Source organism: Saccostrea cucullata, unplaced genomic scaffold (assembly GCF_032062105.1).
Source record: "Saccostrea cucullata isolate Sc308-1 unplaced genomic scaffold, CSIRO_AGI_Scuc_v1 ctg7687, whole genome shotgun sequence".
Taxonomy (NCBI): Eukaryota; Metazoa; Mollusca; class Bivalvia; order Ostreida; family Ostreidae; genus Saccostrea; species Saccostrea cuccullata.
Window position 1 is genome coordinate 13,279 of NW_026927311.1, and position 16,912 is coordinate 30,190.

The 16,912-nt window shown below is 32.5% G+C and overlaps 1 protein-coding gene across 1 annotated transcript; it reads right to left on the reverse strand.

Annotated features, from left to right (window-relative positions):
* Nucleotides 1-49: 49 nt before the first annotated feature.
* LOC134274042 (calexcitin-2-like) lies at nucleotides 50-16,563 on the reverse strand. Its single transcript, XM_062756280.1, has 6 exons — nucleotides 16,485-16,563; nucleotides 13,063-13,116; nucleotides 12,629-12,681; nucleotides 1,526-1,663; nucleotides 953-1,186; nucleotides 50-215 (listed from the first exon to the last, which is right to left on the reverse strand). The coding sequence occupies exons 1-6, from the start codon at nucleotides 16,561-16,563 to the stop codon at nucleotides 93-95; spliced, it is 681 nt and encodes a 226-aa protein (XP_062612264.1). The 3' UTR covers nucleotides 50-92.
* Nucleotides 16,564-16,912: the final 349 nt, after the last annotated feature.

A 16,912-nucleotide genomic window follows, 5' to 3' on the forward strand; every position in this document is an offset into this window, starting at 1 on the left:
CATAAAAAAAAATCAAGTTCATGTTTAAACATGAATTTTTCCCGAAGTGTGTTAGTCTTTGTCTACTGTGCAATCAGCACGAGAACCAAGAGTCACGTGTCCACAAAAACTAATTTCCCTGTGATAAAATTTCCCAGTGCACTAGGGTCATTTGACCGGAAGTAGTCAGTACACAGTTTTTTGTAATATTCAAAGTCGATTTTCTTCTCATTATTCTACAAAAGATAAAAAAGCTTATTGGTTTATGTGGCTCAAGAAGTCAAAATAGATACTATAAAAGGAAATCTTTCACGTTAATCTTCATACACGTATCTATAGCATATATGTATAACAGTAACTGAATTTATAATCACTTTTTTTACTTTCAATCCTATATGTAATTTCTATGAATAAAATTTCTTTTGACTTTGTACCCCGGGCTCTAAACAAGTGCATGCTCTTTACTAGGTGAACAACTGAATATAGTAGCTAGATATTTGCGAACGAAGTTACCCGACTGCCCCCCCCCCCCCCCCCCCCAAAAAAAAATGATAAAATCATTCATGCTTGAAAGTTCTCTTACTTTGCAGAACAACCAGATGTAATAGGAATTTCAAAGAAAATGACACAATTTTACTTTAGTCCAGTATTCAAACCCAAGTCCATCATAACAGTTATAACAGCTACTGCTGTAATTGAATTATCGGGCCACATGCAACGTAAACCGTATGACCGCCGCTTATTAATTAAAATATGGCTTATTACGAAGCCCATTTTTACCTGTTTTTGAATCCCATGTAAATATGAATATAAAAGAATTTTTTTTTTCGTTTCAACATCGACTCAATTCGACTAATTTCTAGTGCATTCACTGAGTACGAACTTTGATGATCAGTGTATATAACGAATGCATGATTTCCCTTTCTAGATCTATATTTGTTATTTCCCCTATCTTACAACACTTTAAATTTACCTTTGAGATCATGAGGAAAGCAGAACGAGCATCCTTAGCCGGAACTCCGAAATCCCCCAGTACATATTCAAACTCGTCACAGTCTATATTTCCATCTCCGGTCCGGTCAAAGAGGTCAAACTTGTACCGGATGTAGTTCTCAAGCCATTCGGGAAGCTTCCGCTCACTCGGAACCTCATCGTCTTTGTTCCCCTCTTTGATACACTGTTCACTGAAGTTCTGCCACATCTTCAACTTTTTTTAAAAATAGAGACATATAGAATTGATTGTGTGAGATGCATGCCCTAGTTCTAGTGTAATTATACAATTCATGCATCATAATTTTCATTTGCAGTCATATGACTACATATTATCAAATTTGAGAGAATTACAGTACCATGAATAAAATGCGGCATATCAAAATCAGTTGTAATAAAAAATAAACCATTGTAAAAAAAAAGTGAACTTTAATCAATGTTAAACCCATTCTTATTTTAGTTTTATAGATATACCAGACATAATTAAAAGTTACATTAAGCTTTTACAAAAGTTAAAACAATCTGTGGAACAATGTATATGTAGTCGTTACATTACCCATTCCTCCGTTGTAATGAGTCCATCGTTATTCTCGTCACCCTCGTCCTGCAGTTTCCTCCAAATTGTTACAAACAGCTCGTGTGTTTTAATGTATTTATCAGTCCCTGGCTTCCAACCGCTCATTTCGCATATTTTCTTAATGAAAAAATAAAGTTTTTCAAAATTCACAATCTTTGAAAAACAACATCGATTTCTGTATGTTAAGGTTTCTGTCAAGTCAAAAATTACTTCATCAATTAAACTGATACTTAATGATAAAATGAAATAATTTTGTGATTTTTGACTTTAATTATATTTGCTGTAAATTATGCTTGTAAATAACGCAATGTATTTATTAAGTGCCATAACCAAATAAGTTAGGCTTTGTAATACCTACCAAGCACAATGTTACTGTACAATCACATTTAGATAGGTAATCAATGTAATATAATATAGTGAGGAAAAATCTATTATCTTGGCCCTGAACCCAAGGTCCTGGTGTAACTTTGCCAGCTTGCATTTGCACCACTGAGCTAATGAGATCTGGAATGCTGATATGTTGAATGAAATTCATGCACCTGTTAATCTAATGAGATAAATTTGTCCTGTCACAGGAAGAAAATCTGCCATTTGTTTAACTGAAAGTTGACTGAAAATTTACTGAAGGGTTACATGTACTGAAAGACAGAGCTGTGCTGACCTTTCAGTAGAAATCGTGGTTTGGATTCATCTTGTGCATATTGATGTGAAAACTCACTGATTATAAAACAGTTGCTTTGTACATGTATATATATAATATTGATTAATTAACGATTAATGTCTTACATTGAATCGGCAATATTTCAGCCATATTTTGGAGGTACAAATTTAAATATGGTAGGAATAGTACATGTATATTTATTCATCTCCTACTAGTGAAACTGGAGGGGACTTGGTATAGGTAATTTGCTTGTCTGTGTCTGTGTATTTGTCGTTTAATAATCCTCTACCTGTCTACATGTCTGTTTAAATGTGTTTACTCCTCTTTCTCCATTTACATGATTGCAAATACACTGTACAGGCTGATTTAAGTATGTGAGTGTAGGTTTTTGAGATACAGACCAAGTTTGTATTTTGTGTCATTTCAATGCATTTTGTTGGAATTTTTTCATGGGGAACCAGGTTACATTTCCTTGTAGGGTACCAGTATTGCTTACGACAGTGATTTAATACTAGTACTTCAAAAGTATGTAGATTTTGCTTTTATTGCCACCTTAATAAATGTGTTAAAGGCATCTGATGAAATATTTAATATTTGTGCATTAGAGGAGTCAATGTTTAGCATGGAAACATATGACGTGACGGAAATAAATATCCTCTCACATTTGTCAAATAAACCAATGAATATTTAGAAATAGTAATTAATTTCACGCCTTTGTGAAATACCTAGTATTATATTCAAAAGACTTTGTAATATTAATCTTATATCTCATTCTTTCAATATTGAGTTTGTTTGGTGAGAAGGATTTGGATATATGACGAAGTCTCTTATAATTAATGCGATAAAAATATAATATATTAAATGTAATATAATTTAATATAATATAATATTATATTATACAATTATTGCTGGTTTTTGAGGTCAATACAATGATTTAGCCATCTGAGGAGTACAATATTCACCAAGCCCGAAGGGCGAGGTGAATATTGTACTTCGAAGATGGTTAATTCATTGTATTGACCAAAAAAAAAAAAAAAAAAAAAACAGCAATAATTGTTTTATTGTATGATTCACTGATAAAATGATCATTACTTGTTTGCATTTTATTAAGTCCTAGCCAAATACAAGAGAGAAGCAGAATTAAAATGTGAATAAACCTTACCAGTCGTATCAATTTGAAATGTTTTTTTTTAAATCAATTTTAGTTGCCATGAAAGAAATATATAATGTCAGTCTTTTTTATAGGATAGATTTTGAAAGGAAGGAGTATTATCAGGAAAAACTGCCAAAAAGTTTAAAAAAAATGTTGTTGAGTAAAAGTGTTGGAGGGGGGTCCCTGCATCCCCTCTTACCACCCTCACCTAAAATATATATTTGCTATGATTTGTTCACATGAAAATAAAAATCATAGTCATTTAAATAGCTTTCTAAAACAATTTGTATCAATTTGGTATTTTCCAATCTATTTTTAGACCAATGTAGAGGAAATAAATCCTTGTATTGACCTGGAACGTCACGTGCAGGTCAATACAACGTAATATTTTCTAACATAGTTGGATCTCAGCCAATCAGAGAGATGGAAATTATTCAATCATATAATAAAATATAATACAATATATGTCACAGTTGTAATTAAATTATAATTATTATCAAATATTTACTTTGATGCTTTGCGCAATATTAAGTACGTATTCTGATTGGCGCGCATAGCCAATCGAATACAACCGGTTTTGCATGTATGTGAGAGCCATGTACGAGTGTTTTGTTTTGTACAGGTGAATTTCTATTTTTAGCATTTCCTTTACGTATGACTCACCAGTGACCTACCATGGACCAATGGATTTCGTTATACTAATTAATATGCATGATTTACTAACCCCTGCACTATATAGAGTAAGAAATCCGCCGAAATCCCCACCCCCAAGCACTGCAGCCTTTACGATAGCAGATTGCTTATATATATCATCACAGATCGATTCATTCGATGTTCAACGTATATTATCATTTCTTATTTTATACTGGATGCCTGGTAAGATGTTCATTAATCTTGTAATTCATTTACTTGTTTAATTTATGTAACGATCTTCTGGCATGCAGTCGTTTGAATATCTTATTTTATTATTACTTTTCGTAAATGTTGAAATGTCTTTTTGTTTCATGTTTGTCTATGTGTATTGTTTTGTATGAGTGTTGTGAGAGTGTTTTTCTATTTTCTAGGTTTTACTTTATATCCAGTAATAAATTGTAAAATGACCCAACCAGTTTTGTTATAAATACTTCTAACAAGTCCTTGACCCTGTGACATATAATATAATATAATATAATAATATGCCTTAAGAAGAGTGAAAACAAAATTAAAAACATTTCTTAATCACACAAGATTAAGAAAATCTAATAAAATAAGGATTGGATGAAATATGAATAAAAAGACACGAAGCTGTGAATTTGTCTCTGTATAAAAGTCAACAATTAATTTCGTTATCCATTCCTTTGAAACACTTGAAACAGCAGTCATGGCGAAAAATATTACAAAAACTGCCGCTGAGATTGCTAGAAAATACCAGTTGGATTTCCTCTTAACTGTTCAAAATGATGCAATGATGATGCGTTTAGAGGGTTTTTATGGTGAGTGGGGTTTGTACCTTGCGTCCAATGTTGCGCCGTATGTTTGGATTGTGCCATTACTTACAACTATCCTGTTGCTGATAGTGTTCAGGAGGACTCGGCTAAATGGACCCACTCAGAAGTGTTTGGCTTGTATTCTCGTCGTCGATGATCTCTACACCGCCTTCTCCGGGGTCAGAGACGGGGTGTTCAAATTAATGGATGCTAACTATGGATTTCTTGAATATCGAATATGTCGATTCTTCATGATAGGATGCCGGATCCTGTCTGTTCTACACGCTACATCTCTGTGGATAAAAAGTTTCATGCTCATTCATCAAATATGTCTGTTCCTTTTCCCATTTAGAGTCAGAATGATTAACTTCAAAAGGATCCTCATTCCTTTAAGCATATTTCATGTTGTTATTTGTGCCCTATTTTGTTATGAAGTTACTCTTATTCCCGTCAAAGGTATTCCCACAATTCAAGATTTCGTGCCGGGACGACCACTGAAGAAAATAATCGCATGTGCATATGATGAAGAAAGTGAAATTGATCAAAGTATTTATAATCCAATACTGGCCCATCTGGCACTTGTTGTTCAGTTTTACTACAGTTCAGCTATTCCAATTTTCATTAATTTTCTCTGTACCATTGGTATGGTTATTCTTGTCAAGAAGGAGATTAGGTTAGTTTCTCGAATGCAGCAAAATAAAAACTCGTCGCAGACAAAATACATCATTTTAATGAAAGTCACATTGGTATTAGGCATATCCTTTTTGATCCAAGAGATCCCAGTTATGATAGGTTTATTCTATGTTTTACGGATACAGTATATGTATGGTTCGGTGTCCGAAAAACTCTTTGAAGAAACGGAGAAAGCAATTGGAGTAGCATTATTTCACGTATGTTTATCCTTTTGGCTAGGTAAACCTATAGATTGTATTGTTTATGCTAGTCTGAGTAAGGTTGTCAGGAAGGACCTCATGAGACTTTTTAGGATTGATCGAGTCATAAAGTCAATATATAGGAAGACGGAAAAGAGCGTACAAACAACTCAGACACACAGCACGCATAAACTGCAAGAAAGTGTCAAGAAATGAAAATACGAGACCCGCACAAACACGTTTTACCCATTCCGCGCTGGAACTTATGACAAGAAAGCAATCAGGTGTTACACATGCGAAGGGTGTACTATAGGGCTGATATCGGACATGGTAAAACAAATATGGCGTATGTCTATTTAATAGTCGTGACTCTTAAAATTAAGTTTAAGTTTCTATTTTATACATGTAAGATGCTTAATATGCATTAATTGTGTCATTGATTGATATTGTTTTAATTTATTACTTGACCACTGTAAAAACAATGTAAAACTAGAACAAGTAACCCTATTTGTTGTTTTTGCAATGTATGATATGTCTGTTTTACAATAAAATAATAAGAGAGAATACAACTTTTCTCTATAATTTGACAGTTGGTTTGCTAAGAAATCAACGAGGTCCAGTGAATCTACTTGGTCTGTGCATATGTTTTCATGCAACATTGATTATATCAAGCGGGAGGGTATATAGTAATCGGTATGTCCGTCCGTCCATCTGTCTCTACGTCCGTCCATCTGTCTCTACGTCCGTCCGTCTGTCTGTCTGTTACGCTGTGGGGTACCCATCATTTATCCGCAACTCCTCTCATACCATTGAATGAAATTTGATGAAACTTTCTTAGAATCTTTATTACATATTGCTATTGTGCAACTCTTATTTTACTTTTTCATCTGACACATATTTTGGGTTTCCCACAACAACACATTGACACTACTATTTTATCCATATGGGAGATTTTAATTAAGACGCTTCAATATACCCTTGAGTGCTGTAACAACGGAATCCCTTCTTTGGTAATTTCATAAGATTTCTTACAGAGCTTCATCTCCTTCCGAGTTGCATTTATTCAAATACCATCTGTGCCATTTGCACACGCATAAATGGTGTGCTTTGACATGTATCCTGCTTGCTACAACACCTTGTAATTTTTTTCTGAAGTTTTCAAGAGTACAACAACAAATTATCTCGCTAACTGCTTCTCAAGGAAGACGTCATCTAAGACGTCATCTAAGACGTTATCTTTTTTTCTTCCCCTTTTCATTGATGACTTTCTATCTTCTAAAATGAATTTTTTTTGTTAATTTTTAATATTAATGTATGCAGATTAATATTTAGGATTTTTAAAACCATTTTAAAGAGGATATGTCTATGTTTTATTATTAAGTGTATCTTTTGTAAATTTCTAAATCTTTACAGTGTACCTGCACCACAGGCAGATTTTTCTCAGTTTTAAACTCTATATAAATCTGAAATAAATTAAATTATATTTGAAAAATTGGTGCACGGAACTGTTACAAAAAATACCACTAAATTTTGATGTAAATGAATGACGTCAGGTATATAAATCATGAGAGAAGTCCATGTATATCATAAAGCTACAAAGAATAGTTGACGCTCTTTTTTTTATTTTAAGAACCGCGACATATATAAAATTAATCCGCAATTATCGTGTTAGCAGTACAGCTGTACTAGTATGTGGTTGACCATTTCATTCAATATTCGATGCAAAAGACAGAATGATTTTCATTTTGGTGGGTTGGCTTGCTCAGACAGCTAGTCCTTTTTATGTAATATTATATCATATATATAAGTATTATTATATATGTACATGTGTGTATCCTTTTTCATTTTAAATAAAAATTCTGTTCCAAATAATAACACTTTTTAAAGGGTCGTGAATTAAGAAGGATATGGCAAACCATTTAAGGATACATACCACAAACAACTTTTCTTATCTTCCGCATAAAAGAGTAATACTTAATTTATTCCAGTGTATGGTTCTAATTTTATAAAACCGGAAATCGTAGTTATTGCAAACATGTACCATGTGCACAGAACGAAGTCTGGGAAATTTACTAGCAAGTCCAAATATAAGCGTTTAAGAAAGGTGTTTGAAGGGAAAAAAGAAGCAGCAAGGTATCAATATAATCAAAGAACTATATGCGGTATATTGCATATATTTGCCCCCACAAAAGTCAAATTTTTAAAAAAAATCCTGAAATGTGCTGAATTCAATAAATTATATGAGAAATGTAAATTAACAGAAAATATTATAGTGTCAAAGCAGTGTATTCACAATTATTGTTTTTATGACGTCACAAACTAGTCCGATTTTATATCCTTTTTCAGAAAGAGGACAAAATGGACAAAATTTCATCAGTTTTAGCTTTAAAATTAATAGAGCGCAAGTTTGTTCAGGAACAATATTGACATATTTCATTGATATTATCATTCTTCACATTATATCAAAATTTTGATCCTGAACACACATGCGCTCGGTGACTTTAAAATTAGCGTCATGTCTGTGACGTTATAACGTACATATGGCGTCATTACTTACGAAAATTTTCAGTGCTTTGAAGTCAGCATATACTCCTCTGTTTAAGAACTTAATTAAATATATCTCCATCAACGTTTGATTTTGGGGGGTTGGGGCAGAGATATTGGTTATTACCGAATAAAGTTCTTGGACGAAAAGATTAATACATTTGTTCGGACTGTGTTCATGCAGACATGACAGGAGATAACTTTTTCCTGACCTTGTTCAATAAATGTCATTTTTCTGTGTAAATGTTTTTTCTCGTTTTTATTAGTGTCAAAAGGGTACCTAATTCCTTATTTTTTCAAAAGTAATATTACTGTGAAGACTCCATAAAAAATATGAACATATCTTAGGATTGTTTGTAAATTTTTACATTAATTTTTATCATTTTTTGGATATTGTTTACATTTGAAAGATAATAAGAAAAAAATGTTTGTCTTACATAAAATATTTGACCCAGGATATTTATGTAGATTCTAAATTGTTAAAATCATGACCCCCGAGGGTATAGGGCGGGGCCACTGTACGGAATCCAATTTTTATATAGAAATATATAGGAAAAATCTTCTTCTCAAGAACCAATGGGTCAGGTAAGCTGAAACTTACTTGTAGGGATCCTGGGGTAGTGTAGATTCTAAATTATTAAAATCAAGACGGGGGTTAATGGGCCACAATAGATTAAGAAGATGGGAAATCTGGTTAAGAACTGCATCACAAAAGCCCATGGGCCTCTTGTTTTAAAATACCAGTTTAACCTAAATCATCTTTTTCTTTTGAACTTAAATAAAATCTCATTATAAGAATAAAGTCAGCCTTCCCTCAACCGTTTCAACTAAACTTGCTACAAAATATCTTTGGGTAAAGGGGATTCAAGTTTGTTCAAATGAAGGGCCACGCCCTTTTAAAAGGGGAGATAATTATGAATTAGAGAAAAATTAATGGCATTTTTAAAAAATCTTCTCAAGAACCACTGGGCCAGGAATAATGAAACTCATGTGAAATCATCTTCAGGTAGTGTAGATTCAAGTTTGTTCAAATCATAGGGGTAGGGGTGGAGCCAAAATGAACTAATCCAATTTTTACATAGGAATATATAGGAAAACTCTTTAAAAATCTTCTTCCCAAGAACCACTGGGCCAGGAAAGATGAAACTCATGTGGAATCATCCTCAGGTAGTGTAGATTTAAGGTTGTTCAAATCATGATCCCCCGGGGGTAGGGTGGGGCCAAAATGGCCGATTAAAATTTTAAATTGGAATATATAGGGAAACCTTTTAAAATCTTCTCTTCAAGTACTTCAAAGCCATGCTTAGTGATATTTATAGGGAATCATCCTCAGGTATTGTAGATTCTAGTTTGTTTAAATAATCTCATTATAAAAAGCTCTTTCACAAAATCAGTTAACTTCCAGTTCTGATCATGATCTGATATGTGTTTTTTTCTAGTCAATTGCTCAGGTGAGCGATGTGGCCCCTTTGGGCCTCTTGTTATACTATAAATATAAAGCTCTTTGCAGTTGTATACCCCCCCCCCCCAATTAATCAGTCGTAATGATTTTTTGTGGTGGAATTTCTGATTTATGTTCCACCCCACACCAACCCCCAACTCCAAACCATGGAATCTTTTTTTACTGATGGGCCGCATATGTTTGAGTATATTGAATCTAAAGGCGCTCGGTAAAGCTTTAAAACACTTTTAACTCTCTTAACTTCCTCAGTAAACTTTAACTTTGTAATATAAATTAGGTTACATTATGTGATCAGATAATCTAATTACCTCAGGCGTTGAGCTTGTTTGGAATTTATATGAAAAAAAAACAATACGAGAACAAACATAATGTGCACATGTATCATAAATATCGATTTATTCAAGACAAAGGTGATAAACTTTTAATGTGAAGATCATAAATGTCAATAATATGATTTGTATTGGAGATCCTTTTCGGGGGGGGGGGGGGGGGGGGGTCTGTTAATATTACGTTTTTATTGCATTTTACAAGCAAAGCTCGAACATAGAACTAGAATCTTTTTTTATATATACAATTAAAGGCACCCTTCATTACAAAAATCCTTTCAGATTTTTCAGGCTAACTGGATATATTGATGCATATATTGATAAAATATATATGTTTGGGGCAAAAAAAATTTCAATCCCCGAACTGTGTAAATTAAATGGCAAAATAAAAATAAATGAATGTAAATCACAGTCATGTGGTTTTTACATATTTAGAAAAAAAATCACCAAGTTCATGTTTACATGAATTTTTCCTGAAGTGTTTAAGTCTTTGTCTTCTGTATAATCAAAGTGAGAACAATTAAAGAGTCACGTGTCCGCAAAAACTAATTTCCCTGTGATAAAATTCCCCAGTGCACTAGGGTCATTTGACCGGAAGTAGTCTGTACACAGTTCTTTGTAATATTCAAAGTCGATTTTCTTCTCATTATTCTACAAAAGATAAAAAAGCTTATTATTATATGGCTCAAGAAGTAAACGGAGCTATAGGTGAGGAAAATCGCTTTTCACGTTCATCTCCATATCTTATCTATAGCATGCATGAATAACTGCATTTTACAAGTAAAATCACTGGTTTACTTTCAATCCTCTATGTTATTTATGTGAATAAAATTTCTTTTTATTTTGTGCCCCGAGCTTTAAACAAGTGCTCTTCACTAGGTTAGCTACATATGTATCTTGATATTCGAACAAAGTTACCCGACTGCCCCCTCCCAGCCCCCGAAATGACACGACCTTTCGATTCCTGCATGAAAGTTCTCTCACTTAGCAGAACGCACCAGATGTATAAATAGTAATTTCAAAGAAAATGACACAGTTTTACTTTAGTCCAAGATTCAAACCCAGGCCCATCTGAACAGTAAACGCTAAGTACTGCTGAAAGTGAATTATCGGGTCGAGACGACGTACGAAACCGCATGACCATCCTTACACATGTATATAGTTTATTACGAAACCAATTTTACGTGGTTTTGAAACCAATTTTCATATGAATATAACTTGATTTCAGCTTTTTTTCGTTTCACCATTTTCTCAATTAATTTGACTGATTTATAGTGCATTCACCAGAGCAATTATACTAAGTACGAACTTTGATGATCAGTGTATATTGTTTCCCTTTTCTTACAATACTTAAAATTTACCTTTGAGATCATAAGGAAAGCTGATCGGGCATCCTTAGCCGGAACTCCGAAATCCCCCAGTACATATTCGAATTCATCGCAGTCTATATTTCCATCTCCGGTCCGGTCAAATAGGTCAAACTTGTACCGGATGTAGTTCTCGAGCCATTCGGGAAGCTTCCGCTCACTCGGAACCTCATCGTCTTTGTTCCCCTCTTTGATACATTGTTCACTGAAGTTCTGCCACATCTTCAACTTTTTTTTTTAAACAGAGACATATTGAATTGATTGTGTGAGATGCATGCACTAGTTCTAGTGTAATTATACAATTCACGCATCATTATTTTCATTTGCAGTCATACGACTACATATCAAATTTGAAAGAATTACAGTACCATGAATAAAATGCGGCATATCAAAATCAGTTGTAAAATAAAAAAATAAACCATTTTAAAAAAAGTGAATTTTAATCAATGTTAAACCCATTCTTATGCCCTGTTCACACGGAGAAAATTCGAATTAAAAAAAAATTAGTAACCATACATTGATAATTTAATGCGAATTAGTTTAATTCGAATTAGTTTACTGCGCATTAAATTACTTCGCATTAGCTGTCGTGTGAACGCAATTTAATTCGCATTAATTTGATTCGCATTAGTTTACTTCGCATTAATTTAATGCGAATTAAACTCGTCGTGTGAACAGGGCATTATTTTACTTTTATAGATATACCAGACATAATTGAAAAGTACATTAAGCTTTTACAAAAGTTAGAACAATCTGTGGTACAATGTATATGTAGTCGTTACATTACCCACTCCTCTGTGGTAATGAGTCCATCGTTATTCTCGTCACCCTCGTCCTGCAGTTTCCTCCAAATTGTTACAAACAGCTCGTGTGTTTTAATATATTTATCAGTCCCTGGCTTCCAACCGCTCATTTCGCATATTTTCTTAATGAAAAAAATAAGGTTTTTCAAAATTCACAATCTTTGAAAAACAACATCGATTTCTGTATGTTAAGTTGTCTGTCAAGTCAAAAATTACGTCATCAATTAAACTGATACTTAATGATAAAATGAAATGATTTGTGATTTTCTGACTTTAATTATATTTGCTGTAAATAATTATGCTAGAAGGTGATTATTCAATACATGCAGTCCTATACATGTTATCTATTTGAACAAAAGTGTCGTAACTTTAGCCTGCCATTGCATCGTTAATCGCAGACGTGCTTTTCTGCATGTTTAACAAATTACCTGTCTGGCCATATCAAAGTCCTTCCAGTCCAATTTGCCATCTTTGCTGAGGTCTGTTAATGAAAAACAAATACTTCCATTACAATGTATAGTGTATTTAGATCAATGGCAGAACACCCCGTAAAAAAAGAGAGTCTTGATAAAATGAAGATATCATTATCGGTACATATAATTACAAGATGTGTCGTAAGTTTCTGTTATCATTTAAGAGTTTAATACACCCACACACCCAACAAAAAATTCTGAATCCCCCCCCCCTCCTTCCTGAATGCTTTATTGTTTCTCAATATACAAAATTAAGGTACTAGTATAAATTATGAATTTTAATTAATTAGACTTCAAAATTTTGGTTTTATTAACGTGAATTTCATGTAAAAAGGGGGATTTATGTTATGAAGTTACATGACTGTATGTACTTTTAAAATTGTTTTTACCAAAGAACACGTTGAATTCATATAAGCCTATATTTTTAGGCTTGGAAGCATCAACTTTGTGAAAGGGGGGGGACTGCTAATCAAACAAAAAAAGGCAAAACCCAATTTTCAATGCACTGAAAGATATACATGTACAACAAAATAAAATTTATTCTATATATTTTATAATTCTGTTATAGGAAGCAATTTCAGTAGGCGGGGTGGGGTTGGGACACAGCCGCCAAAGATTTTCAGTTGGGACACCATGAACTGCCAAAACTTCTTGACAAGCAAACAAATAACCATTCATCGACATCCAATCCTACTTATTGACGTGAAATACTGAATATAGGGATATATAAATAAATAATGTTACTGGTATCAAAGATGAATGTTTCCAGCATAATATCATCATAAATGTACGATCCTCTCCCACTCTGAAGAGAGAGCTTTATGTGGTCTCCGGACTGCAGTTTGAGACAATGGCCTAATGTAGTCTTGGACCAAACTTTTAACATTTATTTTTAGAAAATTACAAAATTTGCATAAAATTTCAGGTCATTATCGATTTCAATTATGTGACATGTCTAGATTGTGTAAAAATGATTTTTTTAGTTCAATACTACTTCGTTGCTTAGGTGCTCTCATCATGGCATGTAAGATTGAACTTGAGGAAAAGATAAGTCTATATACCCCTTGATTTTATAGTTTAGATGGCTAATCCTATGTAAACGTATTGTATTGTATTTCTTCATCTACAACCTTACGTACAGGGATCAATGCATATGTATTCCAAAATATATTATATTTTCCAGCCTTTTTAACGATTTTATAATTTTGCGTCTCTGGGGAAAACGGGCACATAAAATATCAAATCGTGAAAAGCCTGGAAAACGTATACATTTCGGACAAGGATCTATGCTTCGATGGCGGATCAAATAAAACACTTTGGAGAACATCATAGGATTAAACGGCACATAGATGTATCTGTTAACTGAATGATGCTTTAATGGCTGTATGGCAGCACTTTACCTTTCAGTAGAATTTCAGTCACCATGTAACTGAACGGCAAAGTTAAAATCCTGCAGCATCCTGAAACTGGCATTGAATGCGTTACAAAAACAGATTAAAGTAACTTTTGAAACAGATAAAATATGTTTACATGTATATTATCATCAATGGATTTAAAAATCAAAAAATCAGATTTAGTGAACTCATGCCATGCTAAGTACATTAATGCTTACTAAGAACAACTCAGAATGAAAGGGGGTTATTAAAAAAATAAGTTACGTCAAGCGCTTGTCCGTAGATAGAAAATATTAGAAAAAAATCATACAGAAGATAACTAATATCCATTATCTTATACAATTATACCTATATTTAATCTCTATTTTAGAAAAATACTTACATTTATTATAACAAGGAGATCACATTAAAACTAGCTTTTTCCCCCGTGATTTGTACTAAAAAGTACAATCATCTTATAAATAAATCACAACCATAGAGAAGGGCCACGTTCATTACTGTGACACAAGAGAACATCTGTTACCGGGGCAGCCCGTCAGAATCGATAACTAAATGTCGAGTTCATTTTTATAAAACGCTATTTGAGATCAGTTCGTTGGTGTACATTTGTAGTAGACTGTTTGTGTAAAAGTTCGGCATAACCCGGATAATAAGAAAATCTGTGCGCGTCTTCCTGTTTCATTGTTAATATACCAATATTTATTAATTTCTTCTTCTTTTCTTAAATGTTATTATTGTGAACCTGCAGTAAAATTGGACGGCAATATTAAAAAAAAATTTAATGAAGAAAGGGTAGTATTTTTTTTTTTGAATTTGAAATATTGGGTAGCTAGTACTAGTATATTAAAAGAATTAATAGTTTTAATTATTTTAAAATACAGGAACTTAAGCTAAAACACTGGAAATTAAAAATGTACTATAAATGGTGCAAATAATTATTTTAAAAAAATTGATATTAGCTAGGAATTTCATTTCTTCATTTGAATTGGGGGAGGGGGTTAATATTTGGGCCTATGTGACCAATGTATCTCAATAATGCATCTCAAAAATACGAAATAATTTAGAATTTTTATAATTATATAATTTCAGTATCGTGATGAATAGATTTGATCCGCTCCAAAACTTTAAAAGACGCCATGCCAGTATGTTTTTATGAAACACTTCATTTCATTATATAATTTTAATATGACAAAAAACTGATGAAGATATTAAGGGACAATATCCCTCTGCTCCACATTTGATAAAACAGAGTTTTTGATTCACTTTTTCAAAACTTTGAAGAAAATTTGATATGGTCATTAGAAAGATCAATTATTTTTAATCTCACAATTAAATTAGATATGAGGTATATATAAAAATAATATTTACTCTCATACCTATCTAATCCCCTTTAGAAAACATACTGGAGCGATGCTTTTTAAATCAGAATATCAAATTGATTTCTGTGCATGTAAAATAAAATGCATCCATAAACAAGAGTTATCGTTCCATTATCGCCCTTGAAATTCTTTTTTAATGAAATAAAATATTAATTAAATGTTTATAAACAATTCTGCAGCTGTTATTTCTGTACAATTTTCGTTTAGAGATATATTTTTTATCAATCCGTTTAAAGGAACTGAGTATAAATATAAGTACGCTGTACTTTTGAATGTTTCAATGACAAAAAAAAAATGATGAAGATGTTAATGATAAATGTTCCGCTTGACAGCACACATCTGATGAGTCATTTTCCAGTTGGCTCACCATTACCAAGGAAATGATAAAACTGTTACCTTCATTTTATTGGTCAGATTTGTTTTTTCCTTAATTCAATCTATCATTTAGTCATTGTTTACCTCAGTTAAGTAACAGCTGTATGTTATGAGGTATTTTCTTCCATTAAGCATCATAACTGATTGTTGACTTTGTCATTGATACATTTAAAGCATTTTAATGTTGTAACATTAACAAAGGACCTTAGAAAATTTAATCAATTTAAAAAATAATAAACATCACATACAGGATATAAGCTTCCCTTGACATGCTCTTGAAAGAAAATAATTAAACAAATATCGGTTGTAAAAAAAAAATCGAAAAAAAAAAGACCTATAAAATTATGATATCAATGAACACGTTTAAAGGAACTAAAAGAAATAATTTTCTTAGCTCTATTTAGGTTTAATTTAACATCATCAGAAAACATATGTATTAACTTTCATTTTTACCATAGCAATATAATAATTTTCAACAATAGAATTTTTCACAGGAAAGAATTGTATTGAATAGTGATAAAATGAATTTTAAAAAAAAATTGCCTTGATGTACTGACATGTTCAAGTACATGCAATCAATTTTCATTTACCTTGTCACAACCAAAGCTTCAAATAATTTTGGGAGAGAGAGAGAGTTAAAGAGAGAACGAGAGAGAGACTTACGATTCCGGAAAAATCCTTGTTTGGGTTTTTCTTCGTACTTCTTTCTTCTTGCATTTCTGGCTGACTGTGTGTCCGTCATTTTGAGAAACTCCAAACACATGGTGAAATCTGTCAACTATCACCTGCTTACTTTGTGACAACAACCTGTTAACATCGATTAGACATGTATAGACGCCGTAAGGCAGAATTCAGATCGTGAGAGCTGATCTAATTCTCGATAAAAAAGTATATTTTTGGTTTAGAACAAGTATATAGAGTGCATTTAAAAATACTTCATGAGCTAAAGTAAGAGTTAAGAAAAAAATATCTCGTCATACTTTAGTATTGTAATGTATGGTACTTTTAATATGATACTACGCAATTATATGGCTTCTAAAGAATAATTTCAATTTTTTTACTCTTGTCTATATTACAATATATATTTTTCC

What these genes read in the sequence shown, in the direction of transcription:
- LOC134274042 (XM_062756280.1), bottom strand. Translation starts at nt 16,563, where the DNA reads ATGACGGACACACAGTCAGCCAGAAATGCAAGAAGAAAGAAGTACGAA. An exon ending in ACTTTGATATGGCCAGACAG is followed by an intron (nt 1,664 to 12,628) that starts GTAATTTGTTAA and finishes TTTTTCATTAAG; the next exon opens with AAAATATGCGAAATGAGCGG. An exon ending in TCATTACAACGGAGGAATGG is followed by an intron (nt 1,187 to 1,525) that starts GTAATGTAACGA and finishes TTTTAAAAAAAG; the next exon opens with TTGAAGATGTGGCAGAACTT.